The 23,642-nt window shown below is 41.7% G+C and overlaps 2 protein-coding genes across 2 annotated transcripts in view; both read right to left on the bottom strand.

The window, feature by feature from the left end:
- Positions 1-23,642, bottom strand: part of LOC117504818 — a 3,434,143-nt gene that overhangs the window by 2,832,579 nt on the left and 577,922 nt on the right. The window lies entirely within an intron of this gene.
- Positions 16,442-23,642, bottom strand: part of LOC117504825 (protein NLRC3-like) — a 577,399-nt gene continuing 570,198 nt past the window's right edge. The window contains exons 5-8 of the mRNA XM_034164364.1: positions 20,172-20,345; positions 19,816-19,971; positions 17,273-17,319; positions 16,442-17,068 (exon numbers count right to left, since the gene is read on the bottom strand). Of these exons, the coding sequence (XP_034020255.1) occupies positions 16,479-17,068; positions 17,273-17,319; positions 19,816-19,971; positions 20,172-20,345 (967 nt within the window). The 3' untranslated portion in view covers positions 16,442-16,478. The remainder of the gene's footprint in view (positions 17,069-17,272; positions 17,320-19,815; positions 19,972-20,171; positions 20,346-23,642) is intronic.

Raw genomic sequence — 23,642 nt, 5'->3', positions numbered from 1 at the left:
CACTAATTGTCAATTGTGGAAGACAAGGACGCCCCAAGTAATAATAATACATTTGTAAAGCATTTTAAATTAAGAAAAAAATTCAACAAAGTGCTGAACATAGCTGCAGAAGAAAAAACGAAACAAAGATCCGCATATCCCAAAATAAAAACAGAAACAGAAAAGAATTAAATACAAGAAAACAAATGAAAAGAAGAAAAACCTTCAAACTAATTACAGAAAATGTTTTAAAAATAGTATTGGAGTCACATTTCAAATGCCAACAGACAGCCTGTTCCACAACATACGACCACTGCAAAAAAAGGCTCTGAAGCCTGCTGACTTCTTTGTAACCCTGCATCCAAGGACCACAGGGCACGAGGAGGCACATAAGGCTGAACAAGTTCAGCAAGATAGTTGAGTTCATGACCGTTTGGAGCCTGAAATGTCTAACAAAATCTTGAAATCTAGTCCTCGAGTGAAGGGACGACAGAATGTCTGTGATCAAAACTCAAGCAACAGTAATTCTGTCCTATCTGTAGACATCAAACAATATTTTATAGCAATCCAGGAAATAACACTGCAGTAGTCAGTTGTGGAAGACAAGGATGTGAATTACAATTTGTGAAATTTAAAACAAATGCTGATGTACATTTCCACTATCAGTTCCATCAGTGCAATAACTTACTGTCATCAGGTCAACTCACCACTGATACTTTATTTTAGTGAGTGTTGTTCTCACATTTATTGTTAAATGAATTGTATTGTTTTTTGCAGACATGCAGCCGTTGTTGGTGATTAAAGAAGAAACTCTCCCTGACACCAGGAATGGAATCTGAGTGTTGACCAGGAGGACATTAAAGAAGAAGAGAAGCTGTGGATAAGTCAGCAGGGAGAGCAGCTTCAGCAGCTGGAGGAGGCAGATCTCACCAAGTTTGGTTTCACTGCCGTCCCTGTGAAGAGTGAAAATGATGATGAAAAACCAGAGTCATCACAGCTTCATCAAAGCCGAAGTGATGAGAGCACAGAGGCTGAGCCTGTAGCCAGCAGCTCATCTGTACACAGAACACTGACAGCAGAAGCTGATGGAGAGGACGATGGAGGACCACAACCAGCCAGCAACTCAGGTCCAAACAGTCATTTACAACCAGATACCAGTGGCAGGAGTTCAGACAGTTCTGGAACTGAGACTGATGACAGTGTTGACTTGGAAACAGACCAGAGAACTTCAGTCAGGTTTTAACTGTCAAAAAAATACCAATATTGTTCCTTCAGGCAACACTAATGAAAACCTATTTAAAGGCTCTAAATATGGAAAAGCATCTGGTCACATGAACTCAGAGCAACAAAAGGGGAGGAAAGCAAGCAGAAAACCATTTAGCTGTTCTGATCGGAGTAAAGGACAGAAACAAAAGGGCACTCTGAACAAATACATTAGAATTCAAACAGGACAAAAAAAATTTGACTGTTTCTGAGTGTGGTCAAAGGTTGGACGAAAGGGCAACCTGAAAAGACACATGATAATTCATACAGGGCAAAAAGCATTTGTCTGTTCTGAGTGTGGGCAAAAGGTTTGGACGAAAGGGCGACCTGAAAACACACTTGATAATTCATACAAGACAAAAAGCATTTGTCTGTTCTGAGTGTGGTCAAAGGTTTGGACGAAAGGGCGACCTCAAAACACACATGATAATTCATACAGGGCAAAAAGCATTTGTCTGTTCTGAGTGTGGTCAAAGGTTTGGACGAAAGGACAACCTGAAAACACACATGATAATCCATACAGGGCAAAAAGCATTTGTCTGTTCTGAGTGTGGTCAAAGGTTTGGACAAAAGGACAACCTGAAAACACACATGATAATCCATACAGGGCAAAAAGCATTTGTCTGTTCTGAGTGTGGTCAAAGGTTTGGACGAAAGGGCGCCCTGAACAGACACATGATAATTCATACAGGACAAAAAGCGTTTATCTGTTCTGAGTGTGGTAAAAGATTTAGAGAAAAGGGCACCCTGAACAGACACATAATAATTCATACAGGACAAAAAGCATTTGTCTGTTCTGAGTGTGGTAAAAGATTTAGAGCAAAGAGCACCCTGAACACACACATGATAATTCATACAGGACAAAAAAAAAGGTGGGTTGGAGTTCCTACTGGACATTTGCCTCAAATGTCCTCAGTCCCACGGTGAAGAGGGTTTGCGGGGAGAGATCTCTGTATGAGGACATTTCAATGAAAATGAACCCTAGGTAAAAACTCCACAAAGCAAATATGGAAGTCGAAAAATGGCAAATTGTACTGGCCGGATGGCTCCCAGGATAAAAAGGTCCCCAAATCACGCCTAGGCACCAGAGTGTGTGAGGAAAGTAATGGTGCAACTTCTCTCAGTGCTGCAGGGAATGATCTCCCCTGCGAGAGCACTCAACTGGATAACCCATCAGATCAGCATAGCCCTGATCCCGGACTCCAAAAGCAACAGCCTCAAAGGCCATAAAGAATTTACGAAAATACACCACTGTCACTTGGACCATTGAAGAGAAGAAAACAATCTTCTACTGCTTCGCTTACTCAAGACATGAGAAGTGGGGCAGGAGAAAAAAGGCAGTATTTGAGGAGAGGATAAAAGAAGCGGATTTACCAATGGAAAAGAAAGAAGCCACCACAACTGCAAAATTACAATCGATTGCCTCTCAAATTACAAAATATTTGACAGCAGAGGACATAGAAAAAATAAAGGAAGAAGCCCACAATGAAGTAATAAAGGATCATCAGTCGATGGAGGAGGGGAAACGGCTTGAGTTTGAGGGGAGTCAGTGGAAGAGGGAGGAAGAGTGGGTATTGTTGTGGGCAATCGAATATGCGAAAATAAAATACACCAACCAGAGAGAACGAAGTAAAGAGTGGCAAAGAATATTTTACCATCATTGCTCAAGTAAAAAAGATATACCAAGGGGCCGACTTACCACCCAGAAACACAACTTTATTGTACAAAATCATTTCACGGCTATTGAATTACATGAGATGCAGCAAGAGGCTGAGCAAATGGTCAAGGAAGGCATTTGCCCCCTTACACAACCCATTGCACCACCAAAAAAGAACATCAGATCAAGCCAGCCTCACACACCAAAGGAGAAGTCGGAATCAAGCACCAACACAACAAGATGGGAATCAAACACCACCCCCACAAAAAAGAAACCAGGCATTGTCTCACCAAAAAACAAGCCATACACCAATTTGCCCAGAAAACAATATACAGACTCATTTGGACCTAGAGCAACTAGAGTTGGAAGAAGAATTGGCAAATAAAATTGAGGAAACAAGGAGAATTGAAATGGATGAGCGCCCTAAATTGATAAAATTAAAGGAGAATAAAAAGTTCAAAAGTATGCTGCAGAAAGTCAACCTGGGATTGACTAAACTGGTTCCACAAGGAACCACATTATCAGAAATAAATTGTGTAAATTATGGAGCGGCATGGTACATACAAAGTAAATTAGTCCCCCATTATTCGGACAGAACAATCAAAATCAGGAAAAAGGAATAGCGTGCCGCGGTGGAAAAAGACATTACAACAGAAAATTAGTCGCCTCAGAGCAGAGATCTCCCAGATGTCGATATTTCTGGGAGGCCAAAGTCATAAAAGGAACCTTCTTCGAAAAGTCTATCGCATTAAAAAAAAATACAATATTGAAGATAAACAACTGGCTGTGAGGCTGGCTGAGCACCAAGCCATAGTGAAAGCATTAGCCGCTCAAATTAGAAATAAAGATAAGAAAATAAAGGCCAAACAGATAAACAAGCAGTTTGCAAACAACCCTAGACTAGTCTATAGAAATATGGCAAATGATACAGTAGAAGTACAACAGCCACCTGAGAGAGAAGTTGAGAGGTTCTGGAGACCACTGTTTGAAGACCCTAAACAGCACCAAGAGGCTGAGTGGATTGAAAGTAATAAAACGGAAAAACAAAGACAAACAGCAAATGCCAGCAATGATCATAACTGAAGAATTGATACGAAATAAAATTCATGAATATAGTAACTTTAAGGCACCTGGTATTGATAAAGTTCCAAATTTTTGGTTAAAAAGACTGACAGCATTGCACCACCATTATGCCGCGGCTTTCACAAAAATATTGAACGGAAAAGAGGACACACCAGACTGGCTATCGACTGGGAACACAACCCTACTCCCAAAGACCAAGGAAACGCAGCTCCCCAACAAGTATAGAACCCATCTGTTGCTTAACACAACTTATAAATGGCTGACAGGAATTATAGCCAGGTGCCGTTTATGAACATTTGGACACTGTGGCTACCTGGAGAATGAGCAGAAAGGTTGTTTCAGAAAAAGATTAGGTGCTAAAGACCAGTTATTGATAGACAATGCTATCCTGGAGGACTGCAAAAGAAGGAGGAGAAACCTCAGCATGGCTTGGATTGACTACAAAAAGGCATTTGATAATGTCCCACATTCATGGATTATGAGATGCCTAGAACTTTATAACATCAATAAGGAAGTAAGATCTCTCTTGAAAACACAAATGAATAAGTGGAACACCACCATCACTCTAAACCATACAGAGGGGCAGATAATAATCCCAGACATAAAAGTGACGCGAGGGATATTCCAGGGAGATAGTCTCGCTCCACTCCTTTTTTGTCTTAGTATTGATCCATTAAGCAAGATCCTCAAGGAATTTGACATCGGTATGATTTAGATGGAGGTAGAGGAAGAAAACAAACAGGTGGTGAGCCACCTTCTGTTTTTGGATGACTTGAAGATATTTGCAGATTCAGAGAGGGGACTCAGGAGATTAGTGGAGGCAGCCCATACGTTTTCTAAAGAAATCGGTATGGAATTTGGGCTGGATAAGTGCTCTAAATGTACAATCAGAGGTGGTAAGAAGCAGGTCACAGAAAATATACAGTTGGATGAGGGGAACACTATTGAAGATTTGGCTGAGGATTCCACGTACAAATATTTGGGAATTGAAGAAAACACTACAATAGAGCATAAAAAATGAGAAAGTAACACAAGAATACTTAAACCGCTTAAAGAAGATCTGTAAATCAGAATTGACACCAAAGAACAAGATCACAGCCATAAACCAGTTTGCATTGCCTGTGTTGAGCTATGGCTTTGGCATAGTAGACTGGCCACAGGGTGAGCTTAACAAGTTAGATACTAAAACTAGGAAGATGCTCACCCTACGTAAAATTACATACAGAAACCAATGCATGGATAGAATATATCTCCCTCGTCGAGAAGGCGGCTTAGGTCTTATGGAGATCAACCAGGCATATATAGCATCTATAATAAGTATTGGGCAGTACTTAAAGAGTTCTCAAGAAGAAGTTATGAAAAAGGTTATGCAACATCATATTAAGACTATGCCACAACAGACCTCTATTATAAAATTGGCAGAAAACTTTGGCGGAGATCTTTTGCAAGAGAGAGAAAGCAATGAGCTGACACCTGCAACGACACTAGCAAGACAGGCCAGGGAAAAATACAGCAAAAGAGAACAAAAACATCGAATGAACAGATGGAAACAGCACAAAAGGGCTGGCCGATTCCAAGAAGAACTCGAAAAGGAATACATAGACAAAGAAGGATCTATGCGGTGGCTTACAAACAGAGAACTTGGTTTTGATGGGGAAAGAATTATAGTTGGAGCGCAAGATGAAGGACTATTAACAAATGGCAGGAATATCACAGAATGATCAATGCCGTTTCTGTCATGCAGCTGTTGAGAGTGTAAACCACTTAGTATCAGCATGTCAGATCCTTATGGCAGACGGACATTACACAAGCCGGCATAACAAGATCTGTAGTATCTACATTGGAAAGTATGCAAGGACTGGAGGTGGAATTAGAGGGACACGTTTGGGATATGAGCCAGCACCAGTCTCATCCATGGAAAAGTGACTGTCTTTTATGACAAAGAGATCCCAGCAGGAAGACATATCGAAGGAGTGCAGTAAAACCTGATATTGTCATTTGGAACAAGCAGAGAAGACAGCAAAAAATTTGAGTGACAGTCCCCAATGAATGGCCTGATAGAGCTGAAAGGGAGAAAATCACGAATACCAAGACCTTAAAAATGATCTACGAATAACGTGGTCATTGAAAGAAATTGATATCATACCAGTCGTGGTGGAGCAACAGGGCTTATGAAGAAAGACCTGAAGAAATATCTTGAGGCAATCCCTGGTCACCCAAAGTGCCATGAGGGGCAGATATCCGCAGTTTAAAGGAACAGTTACTATCTTGAGAGAGCCCTCGGATACAATGCCATAATGATTAATGATTAGGAATGTAACTGTAGACCCCAGGGTTGGGGCCCATGCACTCGTAAAAAAAGAAATTGAAGTGAAATAAAAAAGAGACAAAAAGCATTGTCCTGTTTCTGAGTGTGTCAAAGGTGTGGACGAAGGGCCACCTGAAAACACACATGATAATTCTGACAGACACGAGCCTCGAGGGTCCTCAGTCCCACATGAAGGGGTTTGCCAGGAGAGATCTTGGTATGAGGATGTTTCAAAAGAAACAAACCCCAGCTAAAACCTCCACAAAGCGCCTAGGCACCAGGGCGTATGAAGAAAATGGTGCAGCTTCTCCCAGTGCTGCGGGGAGACATCTCCTCTGTAGCAGCACTCAGCTGGGTCATCCACCAGATCAGCGGTGTCATCCACCAGATAGTTCTAATCCTGGTCCCCAGCAACAACACCATCAAAGGGCTAAAAGAATCTAGTGAAACGGCATCATTGTAAATTGGTCCATTGGGGAGAAGAAAAAGATCTGTCACTGCTCCGCTTACTCAAACATGAGAAGTGGGGCAGGAGATCAAAGGCAGAATTGAGGAGAGGAAAGGTCACCATCTTGAAGAGAGCCCTCAGATACAAAGTCAGTAATGTTAAGGGTGCAGCTTTAGACCCCGTGTCTGGGGCCCACTGCACTCTTGTAGAAGGAAATTCAAGGCAAATGAGAAAAAAAAAAAAAACACAAAAAGCATTTGTCTGTTCTGACTGTGGTAAAAAATTTAGAGAAAAGGGCACCCTGAACAGACACATGATGATTCATAGTCATTCACTGCCCCCCCCCCCCTCAAAAAAAATGAGCCATTCACCAGCTCCTCTACAAAACAATATACAGGTACACCCAGATGCAGAACAGCAGGAACTAGAAGAAGAATTGGCAAATAAGGTTGAAGAAACAAGAAAAATGGACATGAAAGAGCATCCAAGCTGACTAAGGAGAATAAAAAAAATTCTAAACTATCCTGCAAAAAAGTTAACATTGTACTGACAGATTTAAACTCTGTAAATTATGGAGCGGCATGGTACATACAAAGTAAATTAGCCCCACAAGATTTGGAGAGAAAAGGAACCACAATCAAGAAAAATAATATCGTGCCACAATGGAAAAAGAAATTGCAACAAAAAAAATCAGCTGCCGAAGAGCAGAGATCTTCCAAATGCCAACATTTTTGGGAGGTTAAAACCGTAAAAGGAATCTCCTTAAAAAAAAAGTCAATCGCATTAAAAGCATTACACCAACATTATGCTGTGACTTTCACAAAAATATTGAACGGAGAAGAGGACACACCGGACTGGCTAACGACAGGGAACACAAGCCAACTACCAAAGACCAAGGAAACACAGCTTCCCAACAAGTACAGACCCATCTGCTGCCTAACAACAACGTACAAATGGCTGACAGGAATCATAACTGATGACATTTATGAACATCTGGACACTGGTGGCTACCTGGAAAATGAACAAAGGTTGTTCCAGAATAAGATTAGGAGCTAAAGACCAGTTACTGATAGACAAAGTTATCCTGAAGGACTGCAAAAAAGGAGGAACCTCAGCATGGCTTGGATTGACTACAAAAAGGCATTTGACAGTGTACCACACTCCTGGATCATGAGGTGCTTAGAACTCTACAACATCAATGAGGAAATAAGATCTTTCCTGAGAGCACAAATGAACAAGTGGAACACCACCATCACCTCAATCACACAGAGGGACAAATAAATCCCAGACATACGAGTTCAGAGAGGGATATTTCAGGGAGACAAACTATGGGGTTAAAATTGTCTCATTAATATTTGTAAATGCACGCAGGGTGATCTACAAATAATCATTGATTTGCAAATGTGTTCAGATATCCACAAATGCAAAATTTCATATTTGTAACTTGTAAATAGTTTTTTGCAAAAATGTTGTATTTGCAAATATAAAACTTAATTTGTAAAAAAAAAAAAAAAAAAAAATTACATTTGTAAAACTGGAAGTTGTATTTGTGAATTGAGTTTCAGCATTTGTGGATCACGCACAGATCTTCGCGCACAGATCCACAAACAAATGCCGACTGATTCACAAATACACACTCACGCCACTGGATATCCACTAGATGGCAGTGTGGTTCCATTCAGTGATGTGGCAAGCTGAAACTATATATATATATATATATATATATATATATATATATATGCGCTTACCCTATTCCCGTCTTCATAGTATTGTTGATTTGTGAATCTTAAATTGCCTTCAATTTTATTGGATAATAAACTATTAAGTTCTCTGCGAGTGGCATTTAACTCTTTTGTAATATTAATTGTGACGGATTGTTTGTTTCTCTTCTAATTTTTTTAGTTTATCCTCAAGTTCACACTGTTTGGCCTCTGTTTTTTCCTTGCAGTTGCGTATGAAATAATTTGTCCGGATATAAGCCTTAGCACAGTCCCATAAATTAATGGATTTGTTTCTGGGGTGACATTAGTTTGTAGATACATTTTGAATTCTTCTATAATAAAAGGAAGAAAATCTTTATCATTAAGTAGAGATGTATTGAGTCTCCATTGTTTAGTTGTATTTTTATGGCCAATATCCCATAGTATTGTGATGGGTGCATGATCCGAAATGGTGATAGGTAAGATTTGAATTTTTTTTTATCCTATGTAATTCTGATTTTGGGGTGAAAAAAGAATCTATCCTGGAATAGGTCGCATGTCTGTTAGAATATAAGGAGAAGTCGCGGTCTCTCAGAAACTTGCTTCTCCATATATCCACCAAGCCTGTTTCTAGAACGTGGTTTTTGAGGGCTTTACTCATTCTAGATAAAGGGGTCTTGGAGGGATGTTGACGGTCCAGTAGCTGTGACATGACACAATTAAAATCACCTCCCATTAACAATATATCTGTACTAAACTGTAATATTATATTAAACAATGTATTGATAAATGCAGGCTCGTCCTCATTAGGTGCATATACATTCACTAGTGTAACTTCTACACTGTCAATTATTCCATTCACCACAACATACCTCCCCTCTGTATCCTTTTGTATAGAAGTGATCATGAAATTAATTTATGTATAAGTATAGCAACTCCCTTCTTTCTGCCTGAGCGGTGTGAAGAGTAGTATATTGCGTCTACAAATTCCTTGCTCTGGTCTCTGTATGTAACCCTGAGTCTGGCCGGGTATAGCAGTCCGTAGTGGATCTCCTTTCGGCCTCGCAGCATTTTTCGGACTTCAGTAACCGCTGCTCTGGCTTTGGCCACAGTAGCGATGTAATCGGGGAAAATGGCAACACGTTGTTGATTGTACATCAATGGCGAGCGGTCTCAGGCTTTCCGCAGAATCATAGCAGCGTCCTCATCATAGTGTAGTTTGGCAATTATCACCCGAGGTTTCTCCCGGTCCGCGCGGCGCAGTGGAGCTGCATGGCGCAAAGCAACGCCGTGATGAAGCCTTCCAGGACATGTTAGGGCAGATCCAGCTCATGCACAATCACAATCGGATAATCACAGGACTGAAAAGCAACCGACAGCCATCTGAAATCCACCTTTAAGCCATCCTGTGAGACCAACACCGAGGTGGTTTTGTCCCACGTAATGAATGGTTCCATGGCGCGTCCCTCCGCTCCTCTTTCCATGAAAAAAACTCCTGTAACGGTGGAATGTACCGAAAAAGTGCTGATGTCCACATCTTCAGCCTTTTTGTGAAAGTCAGACGAGGTCCCGGATCAACAAAGCCTTCATGTTGGAAATGATCTGGTTGTTCCAGCGGGGTGTCAGCCTGTCGATGGGGGCTGGGAGCGCGCCGTGCTCTCAGCAGTTGTGGGCGGTCTTTAAACCGTCTGGATCACTCCTTAATCCGTGTAATCCCCATAAAATCGTCCCTGAAAGCCATATTAATTTTTCGAACGGTGTCCACCTGGAGGTCTCTCACAGTTTCTGGAAAAAAATTGATGTAGCAAAGCTCCAAATCGTTCAGACATTTATTCGTAATAAAAATCCGCCGAAAGGGTGGACCACACCTCACTCAAAGGCTGCTCACAGGCGAATGACGCAACCGACAGGTGTGAAAAAACTCACGCATGCGCACAAAGGTTCAAGCTTAGCTGATGCAATCACGTGATTCAAATCCATATGGTTTTTGAAAAAAAAAAATAATAAAAAGGTCGGATACTTTTCTAACAGACCTCGTATTAGGGGTGGGGGGAGAAAATCAATTCACATAAGTATTGCATTTTTTAAACAAATTTGATATTTTTTTAAATTTGTATGCATCATTTTTGACTGTTTATCAGCCAGGTTGGAAAAAGTTACTGCTTTTCTCCAGCAGAGGGCGAAATTCTTTTTCTTGACTCTACCTGGCAACGCAATGTCACGCCCATCTGCGGGGGGAAATAATAAACTTAAAATGAAAGTGGAGAATGGCGGACAACTCGTGAAATGGCACGGGGATAAACCTCCACCATCACATTTTAAATCTAAAGTGGGCACATTTTGGATTTTTTGCTTTGAAGGGAAAAGCAGAAACTTCCTGCAGCAGCAAGTCAGCAGACACTGAAAGCAGCTTTCCAATCTACCCAGCAGTTATGAAAAAGCGAAACATGTAAAATTTCTTTTCGATGCCCTTCACACTTTTTGTCAAGTTTTAAGTTAGACAGCACATCTTTTATCCAGTGTGATATGGTGGGTGGGGCAGCTTCCTTCCATTTTAAGAAGATGAGACAATGGGCCAATAGATTTGAACAGGCAAACCCAGTCCTTCAGGGGTGACCCAGAAAAGCAGAAGTAATGGGTGTGGGGTTACTTTTGTTGCAAGGACAGTAGAAAGTGCTTCACAAACAAAAAATTTGGATTTTAGGACATGTCCAAAACATATGTATTAGTCACTTCCCCTGATTTACATCTATTGCACGTTGGGTCAATTTGAGGATAAATTTTGGTGAGTTTGGATTTGTGTAGGTGTGTCCGGTGAACCACTTGAAATTGAATAAGAATGTCTTGACCAGATTGAAGATGAATGAATGTTCCTCAAAACACCAACCCACACTGCCTCATTAAATGTAATTTGAAGCTCTGACTCCCAAGATTGTTTAATTACAAGAGAGGAGGGTGAATTTATATGAGAGATTAAGATTCAGCATGACAGAAATGGCTTTGTTTCTGGTTGGGTCAAAGGACATGAGTTCATCAATAACATTACAAGGAGGCTTAACTGGAAACCCAGGGCAGGATGATTGAATAAACTGTCTTACCTGTAAATATCTAAAGACATGAGAAGCTGGCAGGAAATAAGATCTTTCCTGAGAGCACAAATGAACAAGTGGAACACCACCATCACCCTCAACCACACAGAGGAACAAATAATCCCAGATGTACGAGTTCAGAGGGATACTTCAGGGAGACAGCCTTTCACCTCTCTTATTCTGCTTAATTATGGACCCGCTCAGCAAGATCCTGAAGGAACATGACATCGGATATGACTTAAGTAAAGACAGAGGAAAGAAAAACCAAAAACTTGAAAATCTATGCAGACACAAAGACAGAAAATGAGAACAAAAACAACACAAGAATACCTAAACTGCTTAAAAAAGATCTGCAAAACACAGTTAACACCAAAAAACAAGATCACAGTCATAAACCAGTTTGCAATACCAGTGGTGACCTGTGGGTTTGACATAGTGAACTGGCCACAATGTGATCTTAAGTTGGACACAAAAACCAGGAAGATGCTCACCCTCCACAAAATCACATACAGAAATCAGTGCATGGACAGAATATATCTCCCTCGCAGAGAAGGCGGTATGGGTCTCACTGAAATCAACCAGGCCTACAGAGCATCGATAATAAGTATTGGACAGTACTTAAAGAGCTCTGAAGAAGAAGTTGTAAAAAAGGTCTCAACACCACAAGGCCATAACTGAACGGACCTCAATCACTAAACTGGCAAAAAACTTTGGCAGAGAACTTCTACAAGAGAAAAAGCAACAGTCTCATGCCTGCAACAAAACTTGCAAGACAGACCAGAGAACAATACTGCAAAAGAGAAGGAAAACATTGAGTGGAAAGATGGAAACAGCACAAAAGAGCCGGATGTTTCCAAGCAGAGCTCGAAAAGGAATACATCGACAAAGTTGGATCAATGCAGTGGCTAAAAAATGGAAAACTTGGTTTTGATGGAGAAAGAATTCTGATTGGAGCACAAGATCAGGGACTTCTAACAAATGGCTTCAAAAAAATGGCAGGGATCTCACAGAATGATAAATGCTGATTCTGTCATACAGCTGTTGAGAGTGTAAACCATCTAACTTCAGCATGCCAGATCCTCATGGCAGATGGGTATTATACATCCAGACACAACAAGATCTGTCAATATCTCCACTGGAAGGTCTGCAAGGAACTGGAGATGGAAGTCAAAGAATATGTCTGGGAGCACGAGCCAGTACCAGTCTCATCCAACGGAAAAGTAACGATCTTCTACGACAAAGAGATCCCAGCAGGAAGACACATTGAAGGAGGTGCAATCAAACCTGATATTGTCATCTGGAACAAGCAAGAGAAAACAGCCAAAATCATCGATGTGACAGTCCCCAATGACTACAGCCTGAATCGAGCGGAAAGGGGAAAGATCTCAAAATACCAAGACCTGAAAAATGACCTACGAACAACATGGTCATTGAAAGACATTGATATCATCCCAGTTGTGGTGGGAGCAACAGGCCTGATGAAGATGAATCTGAAGAAATACCTTGAGGCAATCCCCGGTCACCCAAGTGCACATGAAGTGCAGTTGTCTGCAATTAAGGGAACGGTCACCATCTTGAAGAGAGCCCTCGGATACAACGCCAGCTCTGGTTAGGATAACTATAGAGCCTAGGGTGCAACTTTAGACCTCAGGTTTGGGGCCCATTGCATTCTATTAAAAAGACAAAGATAAATGCAACTTCTCCCAGTGCTGCGGGGAGACATCTCTTCTGTAGCAGCACTCAGCTGGGTCATCCACCAGATCAGCGGTGTCATCCACAAGATAGTTCTTATCCTGGACCCCAGCAACAACACCATCAAAGGGCTAAAAGAATCCAGTGAAACTGCATCATTGTAAATTGGTCCATTGGGGAGAAGAAAAAGATCTCTCACTGCTTCGCTTACTCAAACATGAGAAGTGGGCAGGAGATCAAAGGCAGTATTCGAGGAGAGGAAAGGTCACCATCTTGAGGAGAGCCCTCGGATACAAAGTCAGTAATGTTAAGGGTGCATCTTTAGACCCCGGGTCTGGGGCCCACTGCACTCTTGTAGAAGGACATTCAAGGCAAATGAAAAAAAGGGCACCCTGAAAACACATGATAATTCATACAGGACAAAAACCATTTGGGTGGGTTGGAGTTCCTACTGGACATGAGTCTCGAGTGTCCTCGGTCCCGCTGTGAAGGGGTTTGCCAGGAGAGATCTTGGTATGAGGATGTTTCAAAAGAAACAAACCCCAGCTAAAACCTCCACAAAGCACCTAACTAACCACAGCACCACGCTAAGTAGTGAGCTCCAACACTTGCAGATGTGAATTCTGAAAAGACAAGATTTATTTTGTTTGCAGTTGTTCTGTCCGCGCCCCCTCCTGGTACGTTTGTTGAACTGCAGGCATCCTGTTCATGTCATCAAATAATATTCGTTTCAGTTCATTTCAAAATACTAAGACAAGCTTCAAGCATTGAGTTACATTTTACTGACATGGGCATGAAAAAAATCTCAGGAAACCAATTTTTTAGATTTCTGTTTCATTTTTGTGGCATTATTAGCAGAAAATAGTTGGCTTTGGATGTATAACTTTTCTGTAGTCATGAAAATGTTATTAAAAAAAAGTACTGATATATAGTCAAAATCGCAATTTTCTAAGAAAATCATTGCCAAATGACAAACAAGCAAAGTTGAAAATCACAACAAAATTTAGACATTGGAGCCAAAAGCAGAAATTCTAATACTTGTCTACTCCAAATTATTCATGGTAAAATTTTGATAATCCACACAAATATTGTAAACATAATATGCAGTGTTATCAAAACAGAGATGAAGCAATTTTGCTGTTCTCTTTGGAAATTAAGATTAAACAGCGATTTTAGCATTAACACACACACACACACACACACACACACACACACACACACACACACACACACACACACACACACACAGTATGTGTAGAAACCATTTCATTGTTTGCTTCATGAAAAAGTTGAATCAAAGTGCAGTGTAATCAAAAGAGAAATGAAACCATTTTGCTGTTCTCTTTGGAAATTATTCGGATGAAACAGCAATTACAGCAAGGACCAAAACACACAGTATGTGTAAAAACTATTTCATTGGTTGCTTCATAACAAAGCTGGACGAAAGCACTTTGTGTCATCAAAGCAGAAATGAAACCATTTTGCTGTTCTCGTTCTCTCTCTCTCTCTCTCTCTCTCTCACTCACTCTCTCTCTCTCTCTCTCTCAAACACACACACACAGTATGTAGAGAAACCATTTCATTGTTTGCTTCATGAAAAGGGTTGAATCAGAAAATGCAGTGTCATCAAAAGAGAAATGAAACCATTTTGCTGTTCTCTGGAAATTATTAGGATTAAAGAGCAAAATTTCAGCAATGAACAAAGGTGGTTCTATTAAAACACACACACACACACACAGTATGTGTAGAAACCATTTCATTGGTTGCTTCATAAAGCTGGACGAAAGCACTTTGTATCATCAAAACAGAAATGAAACCATTTTGCTGTTCTCTTTCAAAATTATTTGGATTTTCTCTCTCTCTCTCAACACACACACACACACACACACACACACACAGTATGTAGAGAAACCATTTCATTGTTTGCTTCATGAAAAAGTTGAATCAGAAAATGCAGTGTCATCAAAAGAGAAATGAAACCATTTTGCTGTTCTCTTTGGTAATAATTACGATGAAACAGCAATTTAAGCACGCACACACACACAGTATGTGGAGAAACCATTTCATTGGTTGCTTCATAACAAAGTTTGAAATTATTAGGATGAAACAGCAATTACAGCAATGACCAAAGGTTGTTCCATTAAAATACACATACACACACACACACACACACACACACACACACACACACACACACACACACACACACACACACACAGTGTGTTGAGAAATCATGGTTCTTCGCTTGTCCTGAAAAAAGTTCAATTTTCAAAACAGAAAAAGAAACTATTTGGCTGTTTTCATCTTTGAAACATATTGCCATGAAAGAGAATCTTGAGGATTCTCGCACGCACGCACACACACAGAGTGTGTTCAGAAACCATGTTTCTGCTCTGCTCCTGAAAAAATGTTCAATACAGAACAGGAAACCATTTGGCTGTTTTCATCTTTGAAAAATATTATGATGATGAAAGAGAAATTTGATTATGTAAACACACAGAGACACCGTTTCTGTTGAAAAACGTAACTCATCCATTTCAAGATCTGACAGTGATCTCTGTTTTCAAATTCTTGGCCACCGTAAAATCATTACAAATATGTTTTTAATTCATCAATTTTTGATTACTGTACATTTTGAAGTTAAAAAAACTTTTCTTACATTTGCAAAACGTTTTAGACAAATAAAATAGCATGAAAAGTAATGTTTAATGTCATAACGGAAGATTCATTCATTCAGCAAATTATGTTTCTGATGTGGGTTAGAAAAAAATGAGGTGGGCTTCATAGATAATTGGCAAAGTTTCTGGGGAAAACCTGGTCTTGTTAGGAGACACGGCATCCATCCCACTTTGGATGGAGCAGCTCTCATCTCTAGAAATCTGACCAATTTTATTAAACCCTCCAAATCGTGACTATCCAGGGTTGGGACCAGGAAGCAGAGTTGTAGTCTTACACACCTCTCTGCAGCTTCTCTCCCCTGCCATCCCCTCATTACCCCATCCCCATAGAGACAGTGCCTGCTCCTAGACCACCAATAACCAGTAAAAATCTTTTTATGCATAAAAATTCAAAAAGAAAAAATAATATATCACCTTCAACTGCACCACAGACTAAAACAGTTAAATGTGGTCTATTAAACATTAGGTCTCTCTCTTCTAAGTCCCTGTTAGTAAATGATATAATAATTGATCAACAGATTGATTTATTCTGCCTTATAGAAACCTGGTTACATTAGGATGATTATGTTATTTTAAATGACTCAACACCCCCGAGTCACACTAACTGTCAGAATGCTCGAAGCATGGGCCGAGGGGGGACACAGAGACACAGAGGAACCAGAACCAAACCAGAACCCGAACCCAGCACACAGAGGTTCAGTGAACGTGCAGCAGAAGGTGTGGAGGTGGATCAGAGAGTCAGAGGAGACTTCATAGAAGGACAGAGTGCCAGCAGGACAGTCCACAAACACTGAGACTCTGTGAGAGGACGAAGGGGAGCGAGGAAGGACTGTTCGTCTGATATTATGAAGGACAGATAAACAAGAACGATCTTCACAGCAGAACAGAGTCCAGGACTGATCATTAGATCCAAACTCACAGTCCACACTGTTTCCTTTCCTTCTGATTCTTCTGTAAGTCACTGATATATAAACATTTCCTCTCCACTCGACCTCCCAGTAACAGCGACCAGTCAGACCAGTTGAAGACAGGACCTGAGGGCAAAGGTCAAATCTGTCCGGATGATCAGGATATGATTGATCCTCGGCCACATGTTCCACCTTTATGTTGTTTTTGGACAGTTTGAGTTTTCTGTTCGCTGAGTTTGGATCCAGAGAGAGTTCAGAGAAATCTGATGGAACAAAACACAACACAGTTATCAATCTATCAGTTCACCGATCAACATGACGACATAGTCGGAGTTGATGACCATCAATTGATGGTTTGTAGCAGCCTTCATGTTGAACTCTGCGTCAGTGTCAGTAGGACTTGAATGATGATGTCACAGAGGGTGGTTTCTATGGAAACAGAGGGATCAAAGTACAAAGACACTTACACTTCCTCAGACCTGGTCTCAGCCATCGGACTCCACCAGGATCCACCCTGAAAGGAGGAGGGGGCGGAGCAACACATGGTCTTTAATCATGGAAACATCAACATGACATTGATCTCATCCACACATTTTAGTTCTTCTCTTTTAACATATCTTCGCTCCAAATGGATCATTGATCACCTCTAACTGTGCTGATCAGCAGCAAATAACTTTTGGCTTTTTCAGGTTTGAAGATTTTGGTGAAAATCTGTTGAATTGGATTTAACCAATCAGGGCTCACTGACCCTGCTGCTGGAGGTCACCTGACACTCCAGGCTCCGCCCACTGCTCATTAAGTCAGGTGTGTTCAGCCAATCAGCCGCAGACTGGAATCATCAGCTGTGGCTGCAGCAGGTCCACACGGAGAACATGCAGGCAGCAAGTGATCTCCAGGAGCAGGTTGGTGACTCCTGCTTCAGAGAAATGAAGCTTTTTGTCTCCGTTCCTCTTTGAAACATGTGATTCTGAACAGACTGACAGTGAAAATGATTGACGACTGTTTGTTTGTCTTTGGACCAGAATGTGTGAACGACTAACAAATGATTTCCTCAAACACGTGAGCAGAACATACACACACGTACGAGGTCTGTGAGAAAAGTATCCGGCCTTATTATTTTTTTCAAAAACCATATGGATTTGAATCACGTGTGATTGTGTCAGCCAAGCTTGAACCTTCATGAGCATGCATGAGTTTTTTCACGCCTGTCGGTTGCGTCATTCGCCTGTGAGCAGGCTTTGTATGAGCACTGGTCCACCCCTCTCGTCATTTTTTTTATTGCGAATAAATGTCTGAACTATTTGGAGCTTTGCTGCATCAATTTTTTTCCAGAAACTGTGAGAGACCTCCAGGTGGACACCGTTCGAAAAATTAATATGGCTTTCAGGGACGATTTTATGGGGATTAAACAGATTACGGAGTGTTACTGCCGCTTTAAGGACGGCCCACAAATGCTGAGAGCGTTGCGCGCTCCCAGCGCCGATCGACATGCTCAGACCCCGCTGAAACAACCAGATCATTTCCAACATGAAGGCTTTGTTGATCTGGGAGGTTGTCTGACTTTCACAAAAAGGCAGGAGACGTGGACATCAGCACATTTTCTGCCCATTCCACTGTTACAGGAGTTTTTTTTCCATGGAAAAAGAAGCGGATGAATGCGCCACTGTTCTGCTCATGGCGCGGGATAAAAGCACCTCGGTGTTGGTCTCACAGGACGGCTTTGAGATGGCTTTCAGACGGATTCCGGTTGCTTTCCAGTCGTGTGATTATCCGATTGTGATTGTGCATGAGCTGGACATGCCCCAACATGTCCTGTGAGGCTTCATCACGGCGTTGCTTTGCGCCATGCAGCTCCACCTCGACGCGTGGAACTCCTCCACACATCTGTCTTAATGTGCCGAAAAAGTGATGATGTCCACGTCTTTTCACAATTTCTGTGCTAGTCAGACGACATACTGGATCAAGACAGCGTCCAGTTTAGAAATGAACGGCACATTCCACTGTTACAGGAGTTTTTTTCATGGAAAGAGGAGCGGCTCCACCGCGCGTCGCCCCAACATGTCCCGTGAGGCTTCATCACGGCGTTGCTTTGCGCCATGTGGCTCCACCGCGCGTCACGGGACATGTTGGGGCATGTCCAGCTCATGCACAATCACAATCGAATAATCACACGACTGGAAAGCAACCGGAATCCGTCTGAAAGCCATCTCAAAGCCGTCCTGTGAGACCAACACCGAGGTGGTTTTGTCCCGCGCCATGAGCAGCACGGTGACGCATTCATCCGCTTCTTTTTCCATGAAAAAAACTCCTGTAACAGTGGAATTTGCCGAAAAAGTGCTGATATCCACGTCTCCTGCCTTTTTGTGAAAGTCAGACGACCTCCTGGATCAACAAAGCCGTTACGTTGGAAATGATCTGGTTGTTTCAGCAGGGTCTGAGCATGTCGATCGGCACAGGGAGCGCGCCGCGCTCTCAGCAGTTGTGGGCCGTCCTTAAAGCGGCAGTAACACTCCGTAATCTGTTTAATCCCCATAAAATCGTCCCTGAAAGCCATATTAATTTTTCGAACGGTGTCCACCTGGAGGTCTCTCACAGTTTCTGGAAAAAAATTGATGCAGCAAAGCTCCAAATTGTTCAGACATTTATTCGCAATAAAAAAAGTGCTCACACAAAGCCTGCTCACAGGCGAATGACGCAACCGACAGGCGTGAAAAAACTCACACATGCGCACAAAGGTTCAAGCTTGGCTGACGCAATCACACGTGATTCAAATCCATATGGTTTTTGAAAAAAATAATAAGGTCGGATACTTTTCTCACAGACCTCGTATGTTAGAGGTCAGCTGACCATCAGCTGGATCTCTGTCACGTGTTCATGTCAAACAGGAACAATGAGTCAGCACAGAGGGTTTGCTGAGTCGCTGTTTGTCAGTGTGAGGTGTCTGAGGTCAGCTCAATGTGTCAGGTTCACAGGAACCACACGGAGCTCCTCCACCAGACCCAGTCCATACCTGAGAGAGTCCAGAGTCCGGAGTGGATCCAGCAGCTTGACTGAGTCTCCTGGATGGTTGTAGCTCAGGTCCAGCTCTCTGAGATGGGAGGGGTTGGAGGTCAGAGCTGAGGCCAGAGAAGCACAGCCTTCATGTGTGATCAGACAGCCTGAGAGCCTGCAGACACACAAACCAGCAGACACAATGTGAGGACAGTGTCAGGACGTCCCCACTTTGCAGCAGCACGGACACACCGATGTCTGCTGCAGGATGAGCTCAACACTGAGCTCCATCAACACTCACACAACATGACAGGGAGCAACGCTGCAGCTTCACTCTGCTTTATGGAGCTGCTGCACACATGGATGAGTCCTGACCTGAGAGTCTCCAGGTGACAGTGTGGACTCTCCAGTCCAGCAGACAGCAGCTTCACTCCTGAGTCCTGCAGATCGTTGTTACTCAGGTCCAGTTCTCTCAGACTGGAGGACTGAGAGCTGAGAACTGAGCTCAGAAATTCACAGCTTCTCTCTGACAGATCACACAAACTCAGCCTGAAGACAAAATCAACAAGAAGCAGATTTGTGTCGTCATGCAAAGGTTCAGATCGTTCTGCACCTCAGACAGGATCCAGAAACCAGCTTTGGACACAAAGTGTTTTTATTCAGTCCAACATGATTTTTCAGTGGATTTGCAACCCCAATTCCAATTAAGCTGGGACGTTGTGTGAAATGTAAATAAAAACAGAATACAATGATTTGCAAATCTTCAACCTACATTCAATTGAATACACCACAAAGACAAGATATTTAATGTTCAAACTGATAAACTTTGTTGTTTTTGTGCAAATATTTGCTCATTTTGAAATGGATGCCTGCAACACATTTCAAAAAAGTTGGGACAGGGGCAACAAAAGACAAGGAAAATTGAGCATCCCCAAGTCTCAGCCATTCACAAGCAAAGATGTGGTGAGGATCACCACTCTGTGATCAACTGTGTGAAAAAAATAGTCCAACAGTTTAAGAACAATGTTTCTCAACATTCAGTTGCAAGCAATTTAGGGATTCCATCATCCACAGTCCATAATATAATCAGAAGATTCACAGAATCTGGAGAACTTTCTACATGTAAGCGGCAAGGCCGAAAACCAACACTGAATGCCCGTGACCTTTGATCCCTCAGGTGGCACTGCATTAAAAACTGACATTACTGTGTAAAGGATCGTACTGCGTGGGCTCAGGAACACTTCAGAAAACCATCATCAGTCAACACAGTTTGTCGCTACAAGTGCAAGTTAAAACTCTACCACGCAAAGCGAAAGCCATACAACAACAACATCCAGAAACACCTGAGCTCATTTGAAATGGACAGACACAAAGTGGAAAAGTGTGCTGTGGTCTGATGTGTCCACACTTCAAATTGTTTTTAGAAATCATGGACGTCATGTCCTCTGGACAAAAGAGGAAAAAGACCACCCAAATTGTTACCAGCGCAAAGTTCAAAAGCCAGCATCTGTGATGGTATGGGGGTGTGTTAGTGCCCATGACATGGACAACTTACACATCTGTGATGGCACCATCAATGCTGAAAGGTACATCCAGGTTTTGGAGCAACATATGCTGCCATCCAAGCAACGTCTTTTTCAGGGACATCCCTGTTTATTCCAGCAAGACAATGCCAAGCCACATTCTGCACGTTACAACAGCGTGGCTTCATAGTAAAAGAGTGCGGGTACTAGACTGGCCTGCCTGCAGTCCAGACCTGTTGCCCATTGAAAATGTGTGGTGCATTATGAAGCACGAAATACGACAGACACCCCAGACTGTTGAACAACTGAAGTCGTACATCAAGCAAGAACGGGAATGAATTCCACCTACAAAGCTTCAACAATTAGTGTCCTCAGTTCCCAAATGCTAATTGAGTGTTGTTAGAAGGAAAGGTGATGTAACACAGTGGTAAACATACCACTGTCCCAGCTTTGTTGAAACGTGTTGCAGGCATCCATTTCCAAATAAGCAAATATTTGCACAAAAACAATAAAGTTTATCAGTTTGAACATTAAATATCTTGTCTTTGTGGTGTATTCAATTGAATATAGGTTGAAGAGGATTTGCAAAGCACTATATTGTGTTTTTATTTACATTTTACACTGTCACAACTTCCTTGGAATTGGGGTTGTAGATATTTACAGTCGTGTGGTGAAATTGATTCTCAAATGTCAATCATCTATTTTATAAATATTGGTTGTGTGGTTGGAATTCGGCTGCTGGCCGCCGTTAAACTTTTCACCTGATGGAAACCTGTTTCTACTTTTACTCAGGTCCTTCTTAAAGCTGTAATATACTTTTGATTTCAGAACATTTGCCAGCAGCCTTCACTCCACCTGGTCTGCTCCAAAACCTGGGAGGAGACAGCGAGCAGGTTGATGATGACACAAGACTGTGATAAATGTGACACACCACAGGACAAGAAGCACCGAGCAACAAGTTTTGACTGCATGTGGACAGTTTGGACTTGAGAATCTAAAAACACACACAGAAGAATTGTGTGACTGTGTGTTTGCATCGCTCAGCAAAATCTCTATTATCTTTACAGCGTGTCAGCACATTAAAGACTGCTGAAAGCAGACTCATTCTGTTGTTTCATAAAGTGCCAAGAATCATCCACATCAGTGATTCCTGAGGATCGTGGCAGATCACTTAATATCTCACCACTACTCCCATCTGAACATGCACTGTGCAGCAGTGTGTTGGAGCACACGAGTACTCAGTTTGTCCCACTGAACCAAAAGTGCAATGAAAAGGAAACAAGGTGAACACAGAGGCCTAGTATCACCATTTCTCACAGGCAGTTTCAAAGGGAGGATAAAACCCAGGACCCCCCGGGTTTTAGGATTTAGGACTCCTGAATGACACACAGGGACCAATATTCCTGATCTGTTACTGGAGATCAATTCACTGTGGATCCGTACACAGGGTTGGGTAGGATTACTTTGAAATGTAATCCAAAAGTATTCAGATTACAAGTAATCCAAATGTATCTACAAACATACACTCAACAAAAATATAAACGCAATACTTTTGGTTTTGCTCCCATTTTGTATGAGATGAACTCAAAGATCTAAAACTTTTTCCACATACACAATATCACCATTTCCCTCAAATATTATTCACAAACCAGTCTAAATCTGTAATAGTGAGCACTTCTTTGCTGAGATAATCCATCCTACCTCACAGGTGTGCCATATCAAGATGCTGATTAGACACCATGATTAGTGCACAGGTGTGCCTTAGACTGTCCACAATACAACCCCTGGCAAAAATTATGGAATCACCGGCCTCAGAGGATGTTCATTCAGTTGTTTAATTTTGTAGAAAAAAGCAGATCACAGGACATGACACAAAACTAAAGTCATTTCAAATGGCAACTTTCTGGCTTTAAGAAACACTATAAGAAATCAAGAAAAAAAGGATTGTGGCAGTCAGTAACGGTTACTTTTTTAGACCAAGCAGAGGAAAAAAATATGGAATCACTCAATTCTGAGGAAAAAATTATGGAATCACCCTGTAAATTTTCATCCCCCAAATTAACACCTGCATCAAATCAGATCTGCTCATTGACATTGACCCTATGCCATGACATTGACCCTATGTGTCTTTTTGCAAGGAATGTTTTTGCAGTTTTGCTCTATGGCAAGATGCATTATCATCTTGAAAAATGATTTCACCATCCCCAAACATCCTTTCAATTGTCCAAAATATCAACATAAACTTGTGCATTTATTGATGATGTAATGACAGCCATCTCCCCAGTGCCTTTACCTGACATGCAGCCCCATATCATCAATGACT

Source organism: Thalassophryne amazonica, chromosome 23 (assembly GCF_902500255.1).
Source record: "Thalassophryne amazonica chromosome 23, fThaAma1.1, whole genome shotgun sequence".
NCBI classification, from domain to species: domain Eukaryota; kingdom Metazoa; phylum Chordata; class Actinopteri; order Batrachoidiformes; family Batrachoididae; genus Thalassophryne; species Thalassophryne amazonica.
The sequence above is the reverse complement of the archived record's forward strand: the minus strand, read 5'-3'. Positions and strand labels throughout refer to the sequence as shown.